A 17,986-nucleotide genomic window follows, 5' to 3' on the forward strand; every position below is an offset into this window, starting at 1 on the left:
TTTAATTAATGAGAATAGAGCAATCATTTAGATGGTTCGTTCTATCACTGAATAAAAGAGACAAAATAGCCCTGCTTAGGGATTAGAGCTGCTGCTGAAATAGAAAAAAAAAAAAGCCCCAAAATGTTGTTTGGTTACTGCCTTCTGTAATTAGTATAGCAGCTTCTAAATATAAAGAAATATATGCCAAATGTTTGAGATTGTACATTACATTACATTAATGTACATTAATATTTTGTTACCTTTTAAGAATTTACACATGATTTTTGTTGATCGGAAATGCTACCTCCTGCCCCTGTGAATGTAAATACTTGGGCCCAAGTATTCCCCAAAGTCCTATTGCAGATGCAAGAGGAGTGAGTCCTGGAATTACAGTGAATTATGTCTGCAAGCAGTGTATTCCATAATGCAGATCAGCATACGAATCATGTTCACAGCCACAGGGGAATACTTTTGGTAGCAAGGGACCTCTGGAGGTCTGTAGCCCAGCCCTCTGCTCGAAGCAGGCCCGGTTAGGTCAGGTTGCTCAGGCAACCTTTGAATAGCACCAGCCACAGGATCCCACAGTTCTCTTCCAGTGTTTGACCTCCCTCTTTGTAAAGCATTCTTCTTTTTATCTTGTCGGAACTGCTCATGCCCAAGCTTGTCCCTTAAAGCAGAACAAAGAGTTTTCGGTCCTTGACCAATCCTGGCCTCCTTCGGAAGCTTCAGGATGTGCAATTTCCGACAGCAGCATCCCAGACTGCTGGTGGTTTGTGTGCACTTGAATTTTTTTGCATGCTGTGTCCAATGATTGCACGAGAGATTGTTTGCCTTCCAATGTTGAAATGAAAAACAAATTTATTATGTGAAGGAAAACATTCCTTTTGTTTTATTCTTTTTAAATGTAATCACTGAGTTTATTATTTTGGGTAATCAGAAGCACCCAGCTGCCACTCGAGGCACTTCTGGATGTTTGTTTAAATTTAAAAAAAACCTCAGGAATTTATTGAGATTAATAAATTAACCAAACATGAAAATCTTCTAAACAAAATTTAATTTCTCAAACTGCTCATCCCACTGGAAGCCTAGCAAAAAAACCTAGACCTTGCAAGCTGCCCAGCAAATCCTCAGCAGCAGGCTGGCTGTGTAAGTGCAAGGACAAGTGAGTTCCACGACAAAGAAGCTTCCCCTGGAGATTTCTTGCTAGCAAATTGCATGTTCCTGGCGGGCAGGATTAGTTTAAGTCATAGCTGTTTGCAGCTAAAGTGGTTCTGTTCTGCTCTCTCCAAAGCAGCAGGTAGGTAACCAGGTAACGATCAGCTTGCAATCAGGTAACATGTATCCTGTGGTACATCAAAAACTCTGTTTACCTTTTTCTCTCTTTTTTCTTTTTAAATTTGAAATGTCTATTCTCCAACTATTAAAATCCAAAATATAATTTTCAAGTATCTCACACACTACAGGAGTCAGTTGCTATAGTCTGCAGCAAAAGCCAGCTAAGAAAATAAAGTATATTAAATCAAACATTTTCATTCAGAGTTTAAAGAGATTTGTGCGTACTTTTGTTCATTTAGAGTATATCGTGGGTATCCGTAGCTCAATCCTATACACAGTCCTATATTCAAGAGGTCATTTGTGCTAGACCCAGTACCTGGGTTCTCCAGCTGCTCGGCCTTCCCAGGCACATGGAAGGATGTGAGCACTCAGGTTATGTCCTCGTGCCTTTGCACTTTGGTGCCATCTCCGCTGCCCCAGTGTAATCCCTGACTTTTTGCTTTCTCCTCAAGGATTCTGGAGCTGCAACAGAATGGTGACATGGACATACTGAAGCATAAGTGGTGGCCAAAGAATGGTCAGTGTGATTTTTACTCATCTGTGGATACCAAACAGAAAGGAGGTGCCCTGGACATAAAAAGCTTTGCAGGTGTTTTCTGCATTCTCGCCGCTGGGATTGTCCTATCTTGTTTCATTGCAATGTTGGAAACGTGGTGGAATAAAAGGAAAGGCTCCCGGGTTCCATCAAAAGAGGTATTAGATCCTCCATTTCTCCTGGGAAATTTTCATGCACCGTAAACACTGTTGTCATGAATTGATAGCTTTTAGGGAAAAAGAGTCAGAGAAACTTCCTTAGCTTCCTAATTTTAAGGTAAATGCCATTCCTCAAAATCTCTTCAACTGCTCTTTCTAGAGGAGCTTTAAATAAAATAATGTATAATGATTATATATAAACATGTAACTATTTTGAGTTAAAACACAATCATTACTTGTAGAATAATGTATTATTAACATCATTATTTAGTACTTTATTGCCATCAGTGAGAGTTAATCCTCACTAGCAAGTTCAAAGGTTTCTTGTTGTTTTTTTTTCTTGCAAAATATATCCTCCAAGCTCAATGGCTGAGTCTCTTAAGATAGATTCTCAAAGTTTAGCCCTTTAATCAGATGTTAGCTTCTTAAATAAGCTTATCTTGATTTTTCACATCTGTTAAACTCTTGGAACTTCCACGAACTTCAGCTGTGATTATTTAATCTGAAGTCCAGGGAAGCAAGAGTAATTTAGATTTTTCAGATTCAGGCCAGCCTTATTTCTGAAATCTATTACAGACTTTTTAAAGACAGTTCTAGACAGAGTGAGGGAAATATGTCATCTTATACCAGAGATGAGTTTGGTTCTGTACCTTCCCAAGTTAACCCACTTGTCCCTTTGCCAGCCATCTGAGCCTTATACACTGTTAAAAAAAAATTCCTTAAGTCTTTTAGCTCTACAAACCACTAGAAAAAACATCAGGAATATTAAAAGTTATTAAAATACACTTGGCAGATGTGCCCAAAGATGAACCTAAATATGAGCTATATAATATGGCACTATCAGTTATGCCTGTTCTGTGTAGCTTAGACTTATGTTGTGGGGTATTGCTGTTAATTTGTGTTCAGTGGTCTCACCTTCTCTGCAATTTCTCCATTGTGTTTATTCCTGCTAATCTAATGCTGTGTAATCAGGTAGGATTAGTTACATTACCTAATTAGACAGCATTGACACTGATGTTAGAATACTTATTATCTTTTCTTGCCTGTTTTAATTCCCAAGCTTTTTGTGTTAATGATCTGGACCAGACCATTATTAAAAGTGAAAAAAAACCTCTAGTCTTTAATTGGCTTTCTCAGGACTGGGAACTGTCTAGTTTCAACTGACGAAATTTAAAAAAAAAAAAAAAAATTTACAAGCTTGCTGTTTACCCAGACCCTTAGAACGTCATACTTCATATTTACTTGGTACAAAACATAAAAATTAGTATCATAGGGGGAAAAAAAAAAAAAAAAACAGCCCAGATACTTTATATAACTATAAAACTTCCCATTTCGACTTTCAAACACATAAATTTTAATGTGTATTTTCCATAAATTGTATAATTTGGCCTCCTTTATCTTTTTTCATGTATTCATCAGCTTAGCATTTAAAATTGTATCTCAAAGCTCCGTTGAAAAGCTTGGCTCAAAACTGAGTTTAACATGGACAAATGTGCTGAATATCCCCACTGTCCTGGATGTGGGGATCATTCAGCAAAGAAATACATCTTAACTAACTTTCTTAAAATTCATTTTAGCTTCCATGAAATCCATTGGCTCTTCCAGGCCACTAGTCCCGAATCGGGGGTCAGATTGGGCCAATTTGTGGTCAGCAAGCCAACCCTTTTTCCTGGTGGCTGCCATCTGGTGCTCCAGAATGCAAGCATTTATACTGAAAAAAATTGTCTTATGGTTACGAAGATTACATTTCAGTCACGTACCAGAAGTAACCCATTCAATGATGTCTGCCTGAGTCTGCAGACAGCCTTAAACAGTAGCTCTGAGAGAAGTATGAACTGCCCCAGTAATCTCAATGGGATGTTGACTCTGAAGCCTGATGATAATTTAAATGTGAAAACTGCTGCATATTTCACTACTGATCACACAAGAGAGAAGAGGAAAGATCATATTATGGAGATGTGCACAATCTTACTGTGAGTGGGTCTCATTTTGGTGTATCAATTGGGTGGAGATTGGGTTGTGGGCTAAAGCATGGGAGAATATCACCGCTTTATTATATTTTTACTGGTCTGACTCTAGCCCCAAATGCATCTCAGAGAAGAATGAAGAATATTCTGGATAACTTATAGAGGCTCAGAAATACTGAAATTCAGATTGGCATTTGAAATTACAAGGTGTTCATATGTTTTTCAAAACTACAAAAAAAAAAAAAAAAAAAAAAATTAGGACTGTCCTTTAGAGATATAGTCATAACTTGCACGTGCTAAAGGAGCCTCTGTATATATTTTTAGATGCCAATGTGGCCCCAGTTCTTCTGCATCCACATGCAGCTCCAAATACTTTAAAGGAGAGCGTTTGGTGAATGCGTTTGGTTTTGGTGTCACCTGTGTGGTTGTTATGTGCATCCATGTCTGTGTCCACATGTGAATAAACTACAGACAGAAAGCTAAGTCCAAGAAATGAGCACTGCTTTTATTCCCCTCCCGTGATGAGCTCACCTACAAAGCCCCTGTGGTCAGCTTGGTTTCCTCTGGCAGAATCCTGATGCCCTTTTCCCTGCCCTTTATCCTGCAGTTTGTCTCACTTGTCCCCTGTCTCAGAAGGGAGCTGCTCCCTCAGTCTCACTTGAGTTGGGCTTTTTATTCAGTGTGGTACTGATGCAAATATTTGGTGATCCTTTTTGTTAAGAAGATAAACTCCTGCAGTTTGTTCTAGGTGGAATTTTCAGAGTGCTTGACTTCATTCCTAGACAAAGGAGGGACCTAAAGCCCATTCTGTATACTAGGAGTTTTGCCATTGATTCAATGAGCTCTGGATCAAGCCAGTCATTGAATTGCAGTAATCGAGTCTGGAAGCCATCAGAGCACATCTATCGGCCGCCTTATTGCCCTCTGTGAGGTCCTAGAGTGTGAGATATTTCTAGTGGCCTGGAAGAGCCAGTAGATTTCACAGAGATTAAGGTAAATGTTAAGGTTAGTTGGAACTGATTTTTGTTCTGAATGAGCTGTGCTGGCTAGACTTGAGAGAATACATTCCTTTATACATGTATACGTAATGCTGCTTTGCATTAAGATTTGCGGTTCAGTAGAAATAAATATGTACAATACAGGTGATTTATTGGGTCACACTGGACATTTTTCTTTTTTAAATTCCCATGCATTTAAAATCTCAATTATAACAAAGAAGCCTCTCTAATGGAGTTCACTGGGTTTAAGAAGGAAAAAGGACAGAGGTAAGAGGAGCGATGCTTTGTTATAATAAATCCTCCAGGCTGCCTTCTCACTCAACAGCAGCATAATTCCAACTGAATCTATGGAATTGCTTCTTTGTAGGTAAGGAGAGAATTAATCCTTCTTTTGGCATCACAATTTAAAATCGTCTGATGTACTCCTTCCTGTGTGATGTTATTGAGATGCCAGTGTTTGGATTTGGGCTTGGAAGCTCAGTTTTTCTGTATTATAAAAGCAAAAATCAACCTGAGAAGATTTTGGCACATCCTTAAGCCCTGAGAGAATGAACACCGATGAAGAAGCAATCTGGCCCCACAGAGACCCCCATTTTGTCATTCAAATTTAGTCATCATTGCTGCATTTAAGGACTGGCATCATCCCAGACATTTGAGATGATGCTCTGTCTTCATTGTATGAAGAAAACCTATCAGTAGTCCTTGGAATTGTGTCATATAGACACAGGGTTTGAAGGCAGATGTGGAAAAGGGTCTGCATGAGTTTGTTTTAGTTCATCCAGCTTCAGGAGGTGGGGATGTTTGCTAGTGATGCTTAGAGCTACCCACAGCTAAGAGGAAGCTTTAGTAAGTGTGTATTTTGTTTACCAAGCAGTTCTGATTGCACTGTAAAGCTTCAATCCTGCAAAAAAACATGGCGGTGGTGGTGAGTGGTACATCTTGTTCTTCTCCTTCCCCAGGATGACAAGGAAATTGATCTGGAACACCTCCACAGGCGCGTGAACAGTCTCTGCACAGATGACGACAGTCCCCATAAACAGTTTTCCACATCGTCGATTGACTTGACCCCTCTGGACATTGACACTTTGCCCACCCGTCAAGCACTGGAGCAAATCAGTGACTTCAGAAACACTCACATCACCACAACAACCTTCATACCAGAACAGATCCAGACGCTGAGCCGCACGCTGTCTGCCAAAGCTGCTTCTGGCTTCTCCTTCGGCAGCGTACCCGAGCACCGAACTGGCCCTTTTAGGCACAGGGCACCAAACGGAGGGTTTTTCAGAAGCCCCATCAAAACAATGTCATCTATCCCTTACCAACCAACTCCAACTCTGGGGCTGAACCTCGGCAGTGACCCAGACCGAGGCACCTCCATATGAGCATCAGACCGAATTTCTTCACTGTTTCTTTTCTAGGACTCCCTTTGCAAGGAGCGGCTGTAATGTTGTGGGACTAACATGGATGTAACCTTTTTCTTTTGTTTTGTTTTTGTTTTTAAAATTTGATTTTTTATTTTTCTTTATTTAAGGAAAGAATCAGGATTATTAGTAACAACTCTTCCTCTTCTCAGCTTTCTCAGTCTGGTCTCCTCTTTCCTTTCTCTCTTTATTCTCTTTACTACTCGAGTCACTTATTCTTTCATTTATCACCGCGTTAGGTTTTGGTTACTTCAGGCTTTTCATATACTTAAATATAGGAAATGTGTAGTGATTAATGCATAAGAAAACCCTGAGGATTACTTTACAGAAGGGCATTGGCTCCTCCTCCCCAACTGCCTTTTTTTTACTATACTTGCAATAACTTAAATCCTTTACATCTATTCTGCTGCGTGTGGTCAGCGCTCCACTGCTGTGTGTCCTTTTAACTGTGGACCAAAGGCAAACCCTGCAGTTTAAAAGACAGAAAGGGAAAAAAAAAAAAAGAAAAAGAAAAGAAAAAAAAAAAAGGCAAAATGGAGAAAAAAGGGAAAAAAAAAAAAAAAAGCAAAATAAATGAAGTTGAAAGACCATTCAGGCCCCATTATATGAGAATGCAATTTTGTAGGATTACAAGAAGCCATTACTATGCCAGTAAAGACTACAGTTAAATCTACTTTTGCACTGCAACAGTGCATGTGACCTTTATGTGATTGTACAGTGTTAAAAGTTTTTCTTATGTACAGTAAACTGTATCATATGGCAGAAGCCTCTGTTGTGTTAAATAAATTAGTATCTCATACATATATATATACATATATACACACAAGTATGTATATATATATACATGTATATATAGCTATAAAATGGCAGCCATTGCTACTGCAATTCATTTAATAAAGCTTTAGTAAAATGTGTTGTATACAGGAAAAATGTACAGTGCAGGGGTCTTTTCATTTAGAAAAGACGGGTCGCTTTTAATGTTATTCTGACTTGCATTGTTTGCCAACAGAGCATATTTTATACCTTTTTATTAGAACATCCAGGACAATTTGAAGTTTGTACCTAAATGTAACTCATTCAATTAGGTTTTGCATTGGCTGTTGAGCATTCTATATGGCTAACCTTGATAATTTTACTTTTAATTAATTAGACAGATGGAACACTCTCTTAGGTATACCGTGCTCATGAGCAACTAATATAGCTCTAGAGAAGTTTAAACATAGATCAAAGGTTAATAAATTATTTTCCAAATCGGTACAGCTGATCAATACGATAATGGTGTTTGTGGAGCAAAAGCCCTTGAGAAATACTGATGTGGCCTTAATTATTATCACATATTGCTCGAAGGAGAAAACAGTATATGAACCGGCGCTCATTTTAACCCTTTATACGTTAAGTTAGATTTAGAGGAGCTACATACTTTATATATTAGTGCCAACTGTGTAGAACAAGAGAAAGAACAGCAGTGAGAGCAGAACCAGTGCCCGTTTTGGCACCAGCTTTTTCAAGTAACGCTGTTACCTGTTAGAAATGTAGGAAGAGCTTTCAATTTGTAATCCTTAAAGCTAAAGTTGAGGCTTAAGTAGAAAGCAAGCAGTTTATCCCGTGAGGTTTTTTGGTTTGGTTATGTTTTTAATGCAACCATACACTTATTTTAATCTAACTCATTCTTTGGCTAGGATTAATAGGAATCAACCTCTGTGATTTGCTTTAGGATAAATTAAAAGGTATATTCTTCAGACCTATTCTATTTTGATGCTAATTCTGTTCTGGGGGAGCATCTTGTACTGTCACTGTTTTTTGTACTAAATCTTCAAATATTGTCTACTGTGTAAGGCAGAACAAATTCTTATCGTGCAAAAGGCCATTTTGTTTTCGGGATAGCAAGTGTCTAAAAGCATGCACAACTTGCTTCTCCCTTGTAACATTCATGAACTCATCCACACTTCTGAGGAAAAAAAAAAAAGATAAAAAAAATTAATTTCTTTCCAACAAGCTATGTAGGGACATACCAGATGTTGCAGTGATTTTAGCTATTAAAAAAGAAATCTGTTAACCATGTACGATATTTAAAATAGGCCTATTTTGATGTGTTGCCTATTATACAGATACACAAAACACTTTTTGGAGGCCTCAGTTAAAAGTGGCAGAGCTTTCTGTGTATAATTTGTCTAAATAATTTGTCTAATAAAATTGTTTTCTAAACTTGCGTTTCCTCCTGCTTAAACGATGGGCACTGTGAGATTTTCCGTTGGTGGCAGGTGTCCACTTCTCACTGTTTTTGCTACACCAGGGGAGAAGGTGTTTGAGTCTTATTTTGTAGTTTCAAAAGAAAAATAATATATACATACATTGGAAGGAGACCTCAATTCAGCGCTCCATTAAAAAATAATGATAATAATCTGAGTCCAGATAACATATAAATCTGAAGGAAATGACTGAAAATGACTTGAGGATAAAAGGTGCTTACAGGCTACTGCCAATAGGCATGTGTGTCAATGGGCACTAAATGCCCAGCAACAGGATGCTAGAGAGTATTACTATAGGTGAAGGTTCCTGTAGTCCCAAAAATGCTTGCATGATCAGAGTCCTACTTTCAGGTTATTCTTGAGCTGTAAAGCCACCATGATGGCATGAGAAGTGCTGTACTCCCGGCCTTGACAAATCATTCACTTTCCATTTAAAGTGAGTATTACGTCTGTCACTTATCCTCCCAAACACACCTATTCAGAGCTGGGTATCTTAAGAGACATAACCTATTTCCTCTTCATAAGAAGCTAATTTAATTCTATGTGACATTTCTCCTCCCTGTCTTTAAATAAAAGCCAGTGAGGTAGAAGTACTGTATTAACGACTGTCAAGCATTTGTGCTGTGATAGGGCTGCTGAAATTACAAGCCAGCTGCACACAAAGATGAGTTGTTTGCCTGGTGATTCAGGTCATACACCCATTCTGATGTATCAGCTACAAGTGAAAAAGTGAGCAGTGGCACGAATTATATTAAACTGGTTTCAAAGATTTGCTTGGTCAGACGGGTCTACTGACTGATGGTGAAATACTCGAGACAGAAAAAATTGTCCTGCTGCAGCAAACAGGTGAGTGATTATAGCTGTCAGTGATCTGGCAACAGCATGGCCAGAGCTGTAGTATTGTGCAATTTCCTCCTGTCTTATCAAAACAAAGTGCTGGTACAATTTCCCTCAATATATCAGGTTTCTAAGATGTATTTTCTCTTTCCACGCTAATGTGGGATGCTGCAAACTGATGAGGATGTAAGGGTGCCTTTTTCTGCTAGCAGACCCACTGCAGCGGGGCCAGAAAGCATGCTGGAGCTTAGTACCCTGGGTACGTTTGATTTCACAAACCTGCGCAAAGGTGATGGGATGAAAAGTAAAGCAGTTTCCCATGTGCACACTTGTGGTTGTAAGAGATGAAAAAATAGTCTCCAAAACAAAAGCAGTGTTGTACCAGCACACTCCCTTGGTCCAGAGACCTGTGTTTCATCTTTGTTCTGTGGAGCTGTTTTGAAATAAATGTCAAAATCAAATATCTGCTCCCAAGAATGAGTCCTAGATACTTTTTTGTGTTAAGTACTGGGATATGAATGCATGCATTCATACTTCACATCAAGACCAGGAAGCAACAGCAAACTCATCACCATCATACCCTGTCACTCGTGTCTCATACATAACACTGTGTGTAAAGTCAGAAATCAAAGCCTCCCAAGGCAGCCTTGTGAGGGCAAAATGTTTCATGGCCTAGTTAATTCCTAACCAAAAGCAATTCCTCCAAAAAGCAAGTCCCTAGGTTGATGCAAGAGTGTGGTGGCCTGCCAAAATTAATTAATTAATTAATTACCTAAAAAAAAACAACTAATTTTGATAGATTTGATAGTCTTGTAAATGAAGTTGCTTTTTATTTTGGCATTCCACAGCAATCCTTTATTCTACTGGTGCATCATCTGTTTGGAGCAAGGAATATTGCTGCTATCAGCCTTTGTAAGGCTAACCACTTTCTTCACCCTCCTCAGCAAAACAAAATAAATAAAAATAAAATGGAGGTGTGAGGGCAGTCACTGAGCTCTCCAAGTAATCACACAGCTGTAGGTGTTTGCTTCAATTCTTCCTCTGAGTCATACTGCAGCTAACATGGCAGCAGAATAACACTGCTGGTAGTTCAGGCTTAGCCTCCTCCTATGTGGAATAGGGAGGTTTGCTCTTGCAGCTCTCTGTGTTGCATTTCATTCCTCCAGGTGAGTGCTTTGCAGCTGGGAAACTGCTTCAACTTCCTCCTCCTTGCTTCCTTCTACATATAGGAAACTGAGCAGCAATAGAAGTTCAAGCGGGTGAGGTCTCAGGGATGCTGCTCACCCCCCAGATTTGATTGCCAAGGCGTGATCCTGAGGCAGCCAGAAGATGCTGCAAGTGCTTCACCTAGAAGCATAGCAGGGAGGTAGCAAATGTTCTGGGCTTGTTGGAAATTAAATAAAAAAGAGGAAGTGGGCAACTCAATGAGCATGTCATAGTCCTGCTGCTGTAGGTAAACTTGCATTTCTCACCTGCTCATGTGTTTCTTGTAATGTGCTGTGGAGAGGTCTTAAATATTGGTTTTGAATACTCCCTGTGTATTTGTCTGTGGTGGACCACAATAGGAGCAATCCCTGTTGATCCATGTCCTTACTAATTAATTCTCTTAACTGTGGGAGAGAGCAAGTAAGCACTGTGGTCAAAGCTCATAGTGTACCACTCGCTATTCTTACACCCTGAAGGAAAAGCCTCTGTGGTGTGGCAGCAACCACAACAAGAAACATGTAGGGTAGCAAGAAAATATGCTGCTCTGTTGAACAATGCTTTGGCAACACCGAGTGGTTTGTTTCGTTCTAGCTTTTACAGATCTGAGCTCTGTCTGTGTAAGCTCTGCTGTTGCTTGGATCTCTGCAGATTTGAGGGATGGCAGGTGATGCTTTCTTCTTATTTCTCTTGACTCTTTGCCTCAAAGAACAAATAAGGTTCCCTAAAATACTTCATATGACCCCCTCAAAAATCCTGCCATGCTATCATAGAATCATAAAATTGAGTTGGAAAGGACCCTTAGAGGTCACCTAATCCTACTGCTCTGCAAATGAAACTCCTTTTCAGTGCTAAAGGTACAGTTATATAGGACATGGGGCTTTGTTTTTCTTCCACCGAGATGATGGGGCAAAAGAAGAGGTTATGAACTTGGAAATACGACTTCAGAAGAGGAAATTGATTGATGCAACCTTCATTTTAAAGACTCACTGTGCCATCTAACAAATGCAGGCCTTGTCACATCAGTGTTAAGACTGCTAGAGTGGTTTATAGAAGAGCAAAACTGATTCCATTAGTATTTTTAAACACTTATTCCGTAAGTTTTGACACATAGAAACAGCTTTCCATCTAAAACCCACAGGTGGCAGGTTATTTTCTGCAGTATATAGTTGCTTGCTGAGGTGAATATGAAGCGTAAATAGAAACTGATCTGGAGTACATAGACAAATTCCTGTTTCGTAGGCTAGAGGTGTACGAGAAAACAGATAGGACGGCTCTTTTGCATACATGTCCCCTACACCTTACCAAGGGAGTGGTAGCCACTCAGCATGCCCCACCCTCCCCCCAAAAAAGGGAATGAAGGGGATAAATCCTAGCACAAAAGCAGCGCCAGACAGAAGGGGTAAATCTGCATGTGTCTTGCTCTCTTAACAATAAATCCAAGCCAGGCTGTCTCAAGAACATCTGCCTCAGCTAAGCGTGTTTACCAAGGCAACTCCTTACAGCTGCTCATGGCCCAGTGCACGGGGCTGGCCAAGTGCAACCTGAGAGCTTGCCCAATCTTGCCACTGCTCCGCAGCCCTTATCTCTAATATGCCTCCACCACTTCCCTGGGCAGTTCCAGTGCCTCATCACCCTATCCGTGAGGGCGTTCGTTCTGACATCCAGTTTAAACCTGCCCTGGTGGTGCAACCTGGGGCCATTTCCTTGTGTCTTTGTCGCTTGACACCGGAGAAAAGAGACCTATAACCTCCTGCCAAGTAGTTGTAGAGAGTGATGAGGTTTCTCAGCCACCTGAAGACTAAACAGCCCCGGTTCCCTTACCTGCTCCTCATAACGCTTCTTTACACCCTGCACCAGCTGCACTGCCCTTCTCTCAGCACATCCCAGCTGAGCACACTTCTCTAGGTCTCGGCGCCTGTTCAAAACCGTGAGAAAGCGCAGCCCTCCGCGGCGTGGGCTGCGAGCCGAGCCGGAGGCTGCAACTCCCGCTGCCGCCCAGCTGGTGGCGCTGCGGCACCGCCCGGAGAGGAGGGCCGGGAGCGAGGCCGCTCACCCGCCGGGCGGTGCCGTCGCGGGGCGGCCGCCGTCGCGGGGCGCGGAGCCGTGCGCGGGCGCGGTGGCCCCGGCGGTGGCGGGCGGCGGCTGCGGAGCCCATTTCCAGGGAGACGGGGCGACTCGCGCCGCTATGCAGACGGGATAATGGCGGGGGCCAGTGCCGTGTCACCTCTTGTGTGCGCTTTCCAAAGAGGAGCCCAAGCGTGGCGAATGGGACACAGACCGCCATTGTGCCGGGGACACTTTAATAACCCACACCTACAATATCCAACCTGTTGTTCGCAGAGGGACGGCCCTGCCACGCACAACCCACCCGAAGGGCGCGGGGGGGACGTGGAGCTGGCGGCGGAGGGTGGCACGCCGTGTGCTGGCCCCGAGCCCCTTGCTGCCGTTCCATGGGTGAAATGGGGGCACAAAGCTTTGCTGCGGTTGCTGCAGGGTGCGGGGGGCCATGCGTGGCTCAGCTGACAGGCACGGAGGTGGCAAGTGTTAATATGGCAGTGCCAGCTGTCCTGTGGCTGCAATGACACAGCTAGGGTGGCAAAATGGGCTGCTTGAGGGCAACTGCCTCTGGCCTTGACGTGGGTCTCACAGATGGGATATAAGGGAATCCTCTCCTCATGGGAACTCCTAAACCTTTTAGCAAGTTCAAAGCATCCTGGAAAATAACAGTGCTTATGAACTCTATCGCAGGTCCTCCTCCAGCTGCGGAACAAACAGAACTGCAGCTCCAGGCTATGTCAGGGGCAGGGCTCACTACTGAGAGGGCCTTGCAAGTCTGCCAGTCCAGGAGGGATTCATCCTGCCCCTGTACTCGGCACTGGTGAGGCCTCATCTCAAGTACTGTGTTCAGTTTTGGGCACCTCAGTACAGAAAGGACATTGAGGTGCTGGAGCAGATCCAGAGGAGGCCAACAAGGCTTGTGAAGGGCTTGGAGAATATGGCCTATGAGGAGAGACTGAAGGAACTGGAGCTGTTTGGTCTGGAGGAAAGGAGGCTGAGGGGAGACCTTATTGCTCTTTTCCAATACCTGAAAGGTGCTTACAGCAGAGCAGGGCTGGTCTCTTCTCACTAGTGACAGGTGACAGGACAAGGGGAAATGGCCATAAGTTGTACCAGGGTAGGTTTAGGTTTGATATCAGGAAACACTTCTTTACAGAAAGGGTTGTTAAACACTGGAATGGGCTCCCAGGGAGGTGGTTGAGTCACCATCCCTGAAGGTGTTTAAAAAGCATCTGGATGTAGTGCTTAGGGGCATGATTTAATGGAGGGTTGTTAGTTAGGGTGGTACGATTCGGTTGTGGTTGGACTCGATGATCTTTAAGGTCTTTTCCAACCTGAGAAATTGTATGATTCTGTAATTCTACAGGACTGCCACTGAGCATCCCCAAGCACAGCGATGCATTGCAAGCACTTCAAGCAGTGCTCTGCTGAAGCTTGCATTGTGGCAGTTGTCAGATTGGGCACATAGTTAAAAAAAATAATTCTGCTTCTACTTCACTAACAAGTATTTAAACATTAAATCCTAAGATTCAGGGTATCCAACTTCAAGCAGCAGCAGACAGATGAAGATGTATTCAAAGCAGCTGGTTTTCACAGCCGTTCATCCCAGTGGCTTCTAAATGTTGCATGGAGCTGTGTGGCAATGGAAGCTGGTTATCCCTGGCAGCCTTTTTGCTGTCAGGAGTTACACAGAGTTGGCAGAGGGTTTCCTGTGGATGGAGAGGTTGGTTTTTCTTGGCTGACAGGTGTTTCCTTCTTGGGTAAATACTCTGCAACCTGGGGGTTGATGTGAGGTGTTGATCAGCAGCCACTTGTGTCCACTCTCTTCCTTTCGTCCCCTAGAGGGACTCCAAATGCACAGTCCCTGCATTTTAGGAGCCTTAGGGGGATCTGCTCTCCTTAGGAGATCTGCAAAGGCTGGCATTTCCACATCTAAGAAACCTCCATCCGTTTTGGCAGAAGTAGACCCATGGCTGCTGAGTGCTGAGGCAATGCTGAAAGTGCCTCAAAGTGGGATCCTGTGTATAAGGTCCTGTATGACTCAAGCAGAGCCTCCCATTCCCAGGGCACTGCTCTGGTAATGCTGCTGATGAGAGGAAGTGTACAGACTGTTTAAGATGTGAGATTCTTCCTTTCTTCCTCTTGTTGACATGTTTACATAACATGCAGTGCCTTAATCAGGAGACAGTTTGTTGATGCTTATTTCAAGCAACAGGGGTAATGAACTTGTGGGTTATGTGTATGATCACATCCAGGCCCAGCAAAGTTGTTGCTGCTGCACAGGGCAAGCAAACTAAATCTGGAATAAGATCACTGGTAAAGAGGTGAGTAAACTGAGAATGGCAGAGGTGTAAAGCTTGTGACACAAAAATCCCATGGGTCTGATACTAGTGCTTGTATTGCATTAAGGCTTCTTTTTTATTAACTGAAAGGAAAAGGTTCCAATTCTGTACAGGGAGTAATTGTGTGTCATGAATGCTTCTTCCAGTGCTTAGTTCTGGGATGTATGCAGTAACACAGACCCTAATCCAGCTAATGCCAGGTCTCTGGGTCACAGTTGCTGCCAGATGCACCAACCAAGCAGCTGCAGCCCTCTGCATCTCTGTGACCAGGAGGAAATGGCTCACTTCCTTCCAAACCTTCTAGGGCAGCAGCCCACAAAACCTCAGGCTGATGGCTCTTCATGGTTGGTTTTGCTGGCTTTCTGAAGGGCTGATGCTGAGTGACTCCCAGCCAAGTGCCCCAGCGATCAGACGCTGCAAGGACTGAGAGCATTAAGCAGTTGCAGAGGAAACGTCTTGCTGAGCAGTTTTAACACAGAATACTTTTTAAAACAGTAACTGAAAGAAAATTATTAGTCACACTTCCATGAATATAAGGCTTTTTGTTTGTAAAACATTAGCATAAGTTCTTAGCAAAAGCTGCAGCAACATAACTAAAGGAGCAGAGCAGGCATAGGTATAGGTTCTATAGACAAGATTTCCACACAGATGAGGAAGCTGAATTCATTATGCCCCACAATGGCCCCAGGAGGTAGCAAGTGTTGTTGCACTGATGCTGTGCACATCTCTTGGAGGCAGTGCGCGTACATGCACAAGAACCAACTGTGCGTAGCAGAAACTGTCAGCAGGATGAGGCCCAGGGTGTGGGTCTGCACTGGATCTTTGTGGGACCAGGAAAAGGGAATTACTTTGATGGGCCCCCAGATACTCAAAGTGGATGAGATGAGACAGATGTGATGACCTACCCACCCAGGAAGGTCACCTTGCAGCACTGAGGCATGTCCATGTCCCAGGGTGGTCGTGCTGCCCACAGGTTGGACAGGGCAGCCTTCAAAGCTGCTGGAGGCTGCTGCAGTGGGCGCCTGGGTTTTGTGTTCCTTGCATTCGTCACTTCCGATGTAAAACACTTTTGAAAGTAAAGCATCACTACTAATCATAGCAGGAGCCTTAGGAAAGACTGTTCTCGGGCCCTGCTTCGATCCCAAGTGCTCTGAGATAAATGAGTGGTGTTGTCGGGTGGATGATGTGCTTGGTGGTGCAGTTACTGAGGCCACGGGGCTGGCACTGGACTTGCCCATCCACTGCAGCTCTGTACAAGTCCGGGTCTGTGCTGCCGGGATGGGCTCTGCCGTGCCAGAGCTGCAGAGCCGTGCAGGCTGAGGGAAGGAAATGCGCAGAGAAAACAGGGCAAGTGAGGAACGGGACACTTCCTAATCTGCGGCGACGCCTGCCGCGCTGACCGCAGATCCTGAAGCGAGATTGAATGAGTAATCGGGGCGTCGAGCACAATTAAGCCGAGGGCTGACCCATGCGCGCTTAGTGTGCTTTGAGAACGGCCCTGGCTGTAACGATAGAGGCTTTTTGCGCGTCTTCTCTTGTCCCCCTCCTTCCACCCACCCCCCATCTGTAACCCATTTCTCCGTGACACCGCTGCGTGCTGACCCCGCGCCGCTGCCTCGGCCCGAACTCGGCCGGGGGGAGTGGAGGAAATCTACATAAAGATACGGTGCCGCGTCCAGTTCGTGCGGCTCTGAAAGCTTTGACACTTTGAGAGAGAGGGCAGCTTCATTTCCACGGCTCCCGCATTCCTGCCATTGTACAGTAAGAGCTGCAGAGCGGTGTGCTTGTGTTTCCGACTCCCGTGAAGTTCCCTCTGCGCAGGGCGTGCCTCGAACAGCTTCAAAAGAACCAACTCCTACAAAAGGAAAAAAGAAACTCAAGTAGGCTTGAACATACAAAGAGAGGAGAAAGGAGAGAGAAAAGGGCCGGGCGGCGCTGAATGCAGAATGAGCTCAGCCGGCCCCAGGAGTTCTCCATCCCTTACATTTATTTTATTCTGGGGGAGCAGCGGCGAGCGCGCACCGCCCCGCGCCTTTGGCTTTGGCACTGAGCGTGCGACGCGGAGAGCGGCGGCCCCCAAAGCAGTATTTCCCCCCCCGCTCTGAGCAACGCTGGACGTGGAACCGGCTCCGCGTGCCCGTATCCAGGCGCAGTGCAGCGGCTCGGGCGGCACTCAGGTGCACGCGGAGGGACGGGCGGCACGTCCCGCTCGGCTCCGAGGCGCTCCCCCCACCCGAGGGCTCCGCTTTGCCCCCGTCCGCCCGGGGCAGCGGCGCGGGACGGGCGCCAGGCGCGCGCCTCCCCGGGCGGAGCGGCCGCGCGTGCCGCCGCTCCCCCCGCTCCGCCGCCCTCCCCGCGCCCCGCGCGCCATTGGCTCCCCGCACGCGCCGGCCCCCCAGCCGCCCGCGCCATTGGCCGCCCCGACACGCGACCGGCGCGGGGGGGGGTGGGGCGCTAAGGAAGGGAGAGGGGGGAGGGGGGGGGGAGCGGGGGAGCCGGGACGGGACCCCGGCGCGTGCCGCTCCTTAAAGGGGGGCGCGGCGCACGGCCGACACCGGAGACGGCGGCCGCCACGCGCGAGGCGGGCGGGCAGCAGGCGGGCGCCGCTGGCAGCCGTCCGTCGAGCGTCGCCGTGCCTCGTCCCATGGGCGCCGAGGCCGAGCCATGAGCCTGCCGCGGGCCGCCGCCGAGTGGGTCGAGGGCGGGCGGGAGCCGGAGCCGCTGCTGGGGCCGGAGGCGGGCGGCTGCGGCTTTGCCCCTGGCTGGTTGGGCGTGTGCTGCGCCGCACGCGTGCCCGCCGCGTCGTCGCGCTACCTGCTGCCCGCCGACGAGGAGGACGAGGCGGCCGTGGCGGGGGGCGCGGCGCGGCGTACCGGCGGGAGCAGCCCAGGGGGAGCA

At 45.2% G+C, this 17,986-nt stretch overlaps 2 protein-coding genes across 4 annotated transcripts in view; both read left to right on the plus strand.

Moving 5' to 3' along the window:
- GRID2 (glutamate ionotropic receptor delta type subunit 2) overlaps nt 1–6,928 on the plus strand; it is a 685,707-nt gene extending 678,779 nt beyond the window's left edge. Inside the window, exons 15-18 of one of the 3 annotated variants that reach the window (XR_006178913.1) lie at nt 1,770–2,010; nt 3,588–3,983; nt 4,716–4,970; nt 5,935–6,021. Coding sequence is in view for 1 of the 3 variants with exons in the window: in XM_042871543.1 (XP_042727477.1) it covers nt 1,770–2,010; nt 5,935–6,357 (664 nt within the window). In the remaining 2 variants the exon portion in view is untranslated. Of the gene's footprint in view, nt 1–1,769; nt 2,011–3,587; nt 3,984–4,715; nt 4,983–5,934 lie in introns of all 3 variants that reach the window. The other 2 variants (XR_006178914.1, XM_042871543.1) reach the window with 2 other exon arrangements.
- A 10,824-nt stretch (nt 6,929–17,752) lies between these two features.
- Nucleotides 17,753–17,986, plus strand: part of ATOH1 (atonal bHLH transcription factor 1) — a 792-nt gene continuing 558 nt past the window's right edge. The window contains exon 1 of the mRNA XM_042870384.1: nt 17,753–17,986. This exon is cut by the window's right edge and continues 558 nt beyond it. Within this exon, the coding sequence (XP_042726318.1) occupies nt 17,753–17,986 (234 nt within the window).

This window comes from Lagopus leucura, unplaced genomic scaffold, assembly GCF_019238085.1.
Source record: "Lagopus leucura isolate 7727_CA_CO unplaced genomic scaffold, USGS_WTPT01 Super-Scaffold_100004, whole genome shotgun sequence".
In the NCBI taxonomy this organism is placed as follows: domain Eukaryota; kingdom Metazoa; phylum Chordata; class Aves; order Galliformes; family Phasianidae; genus Lagopus; species Lagopus leucura.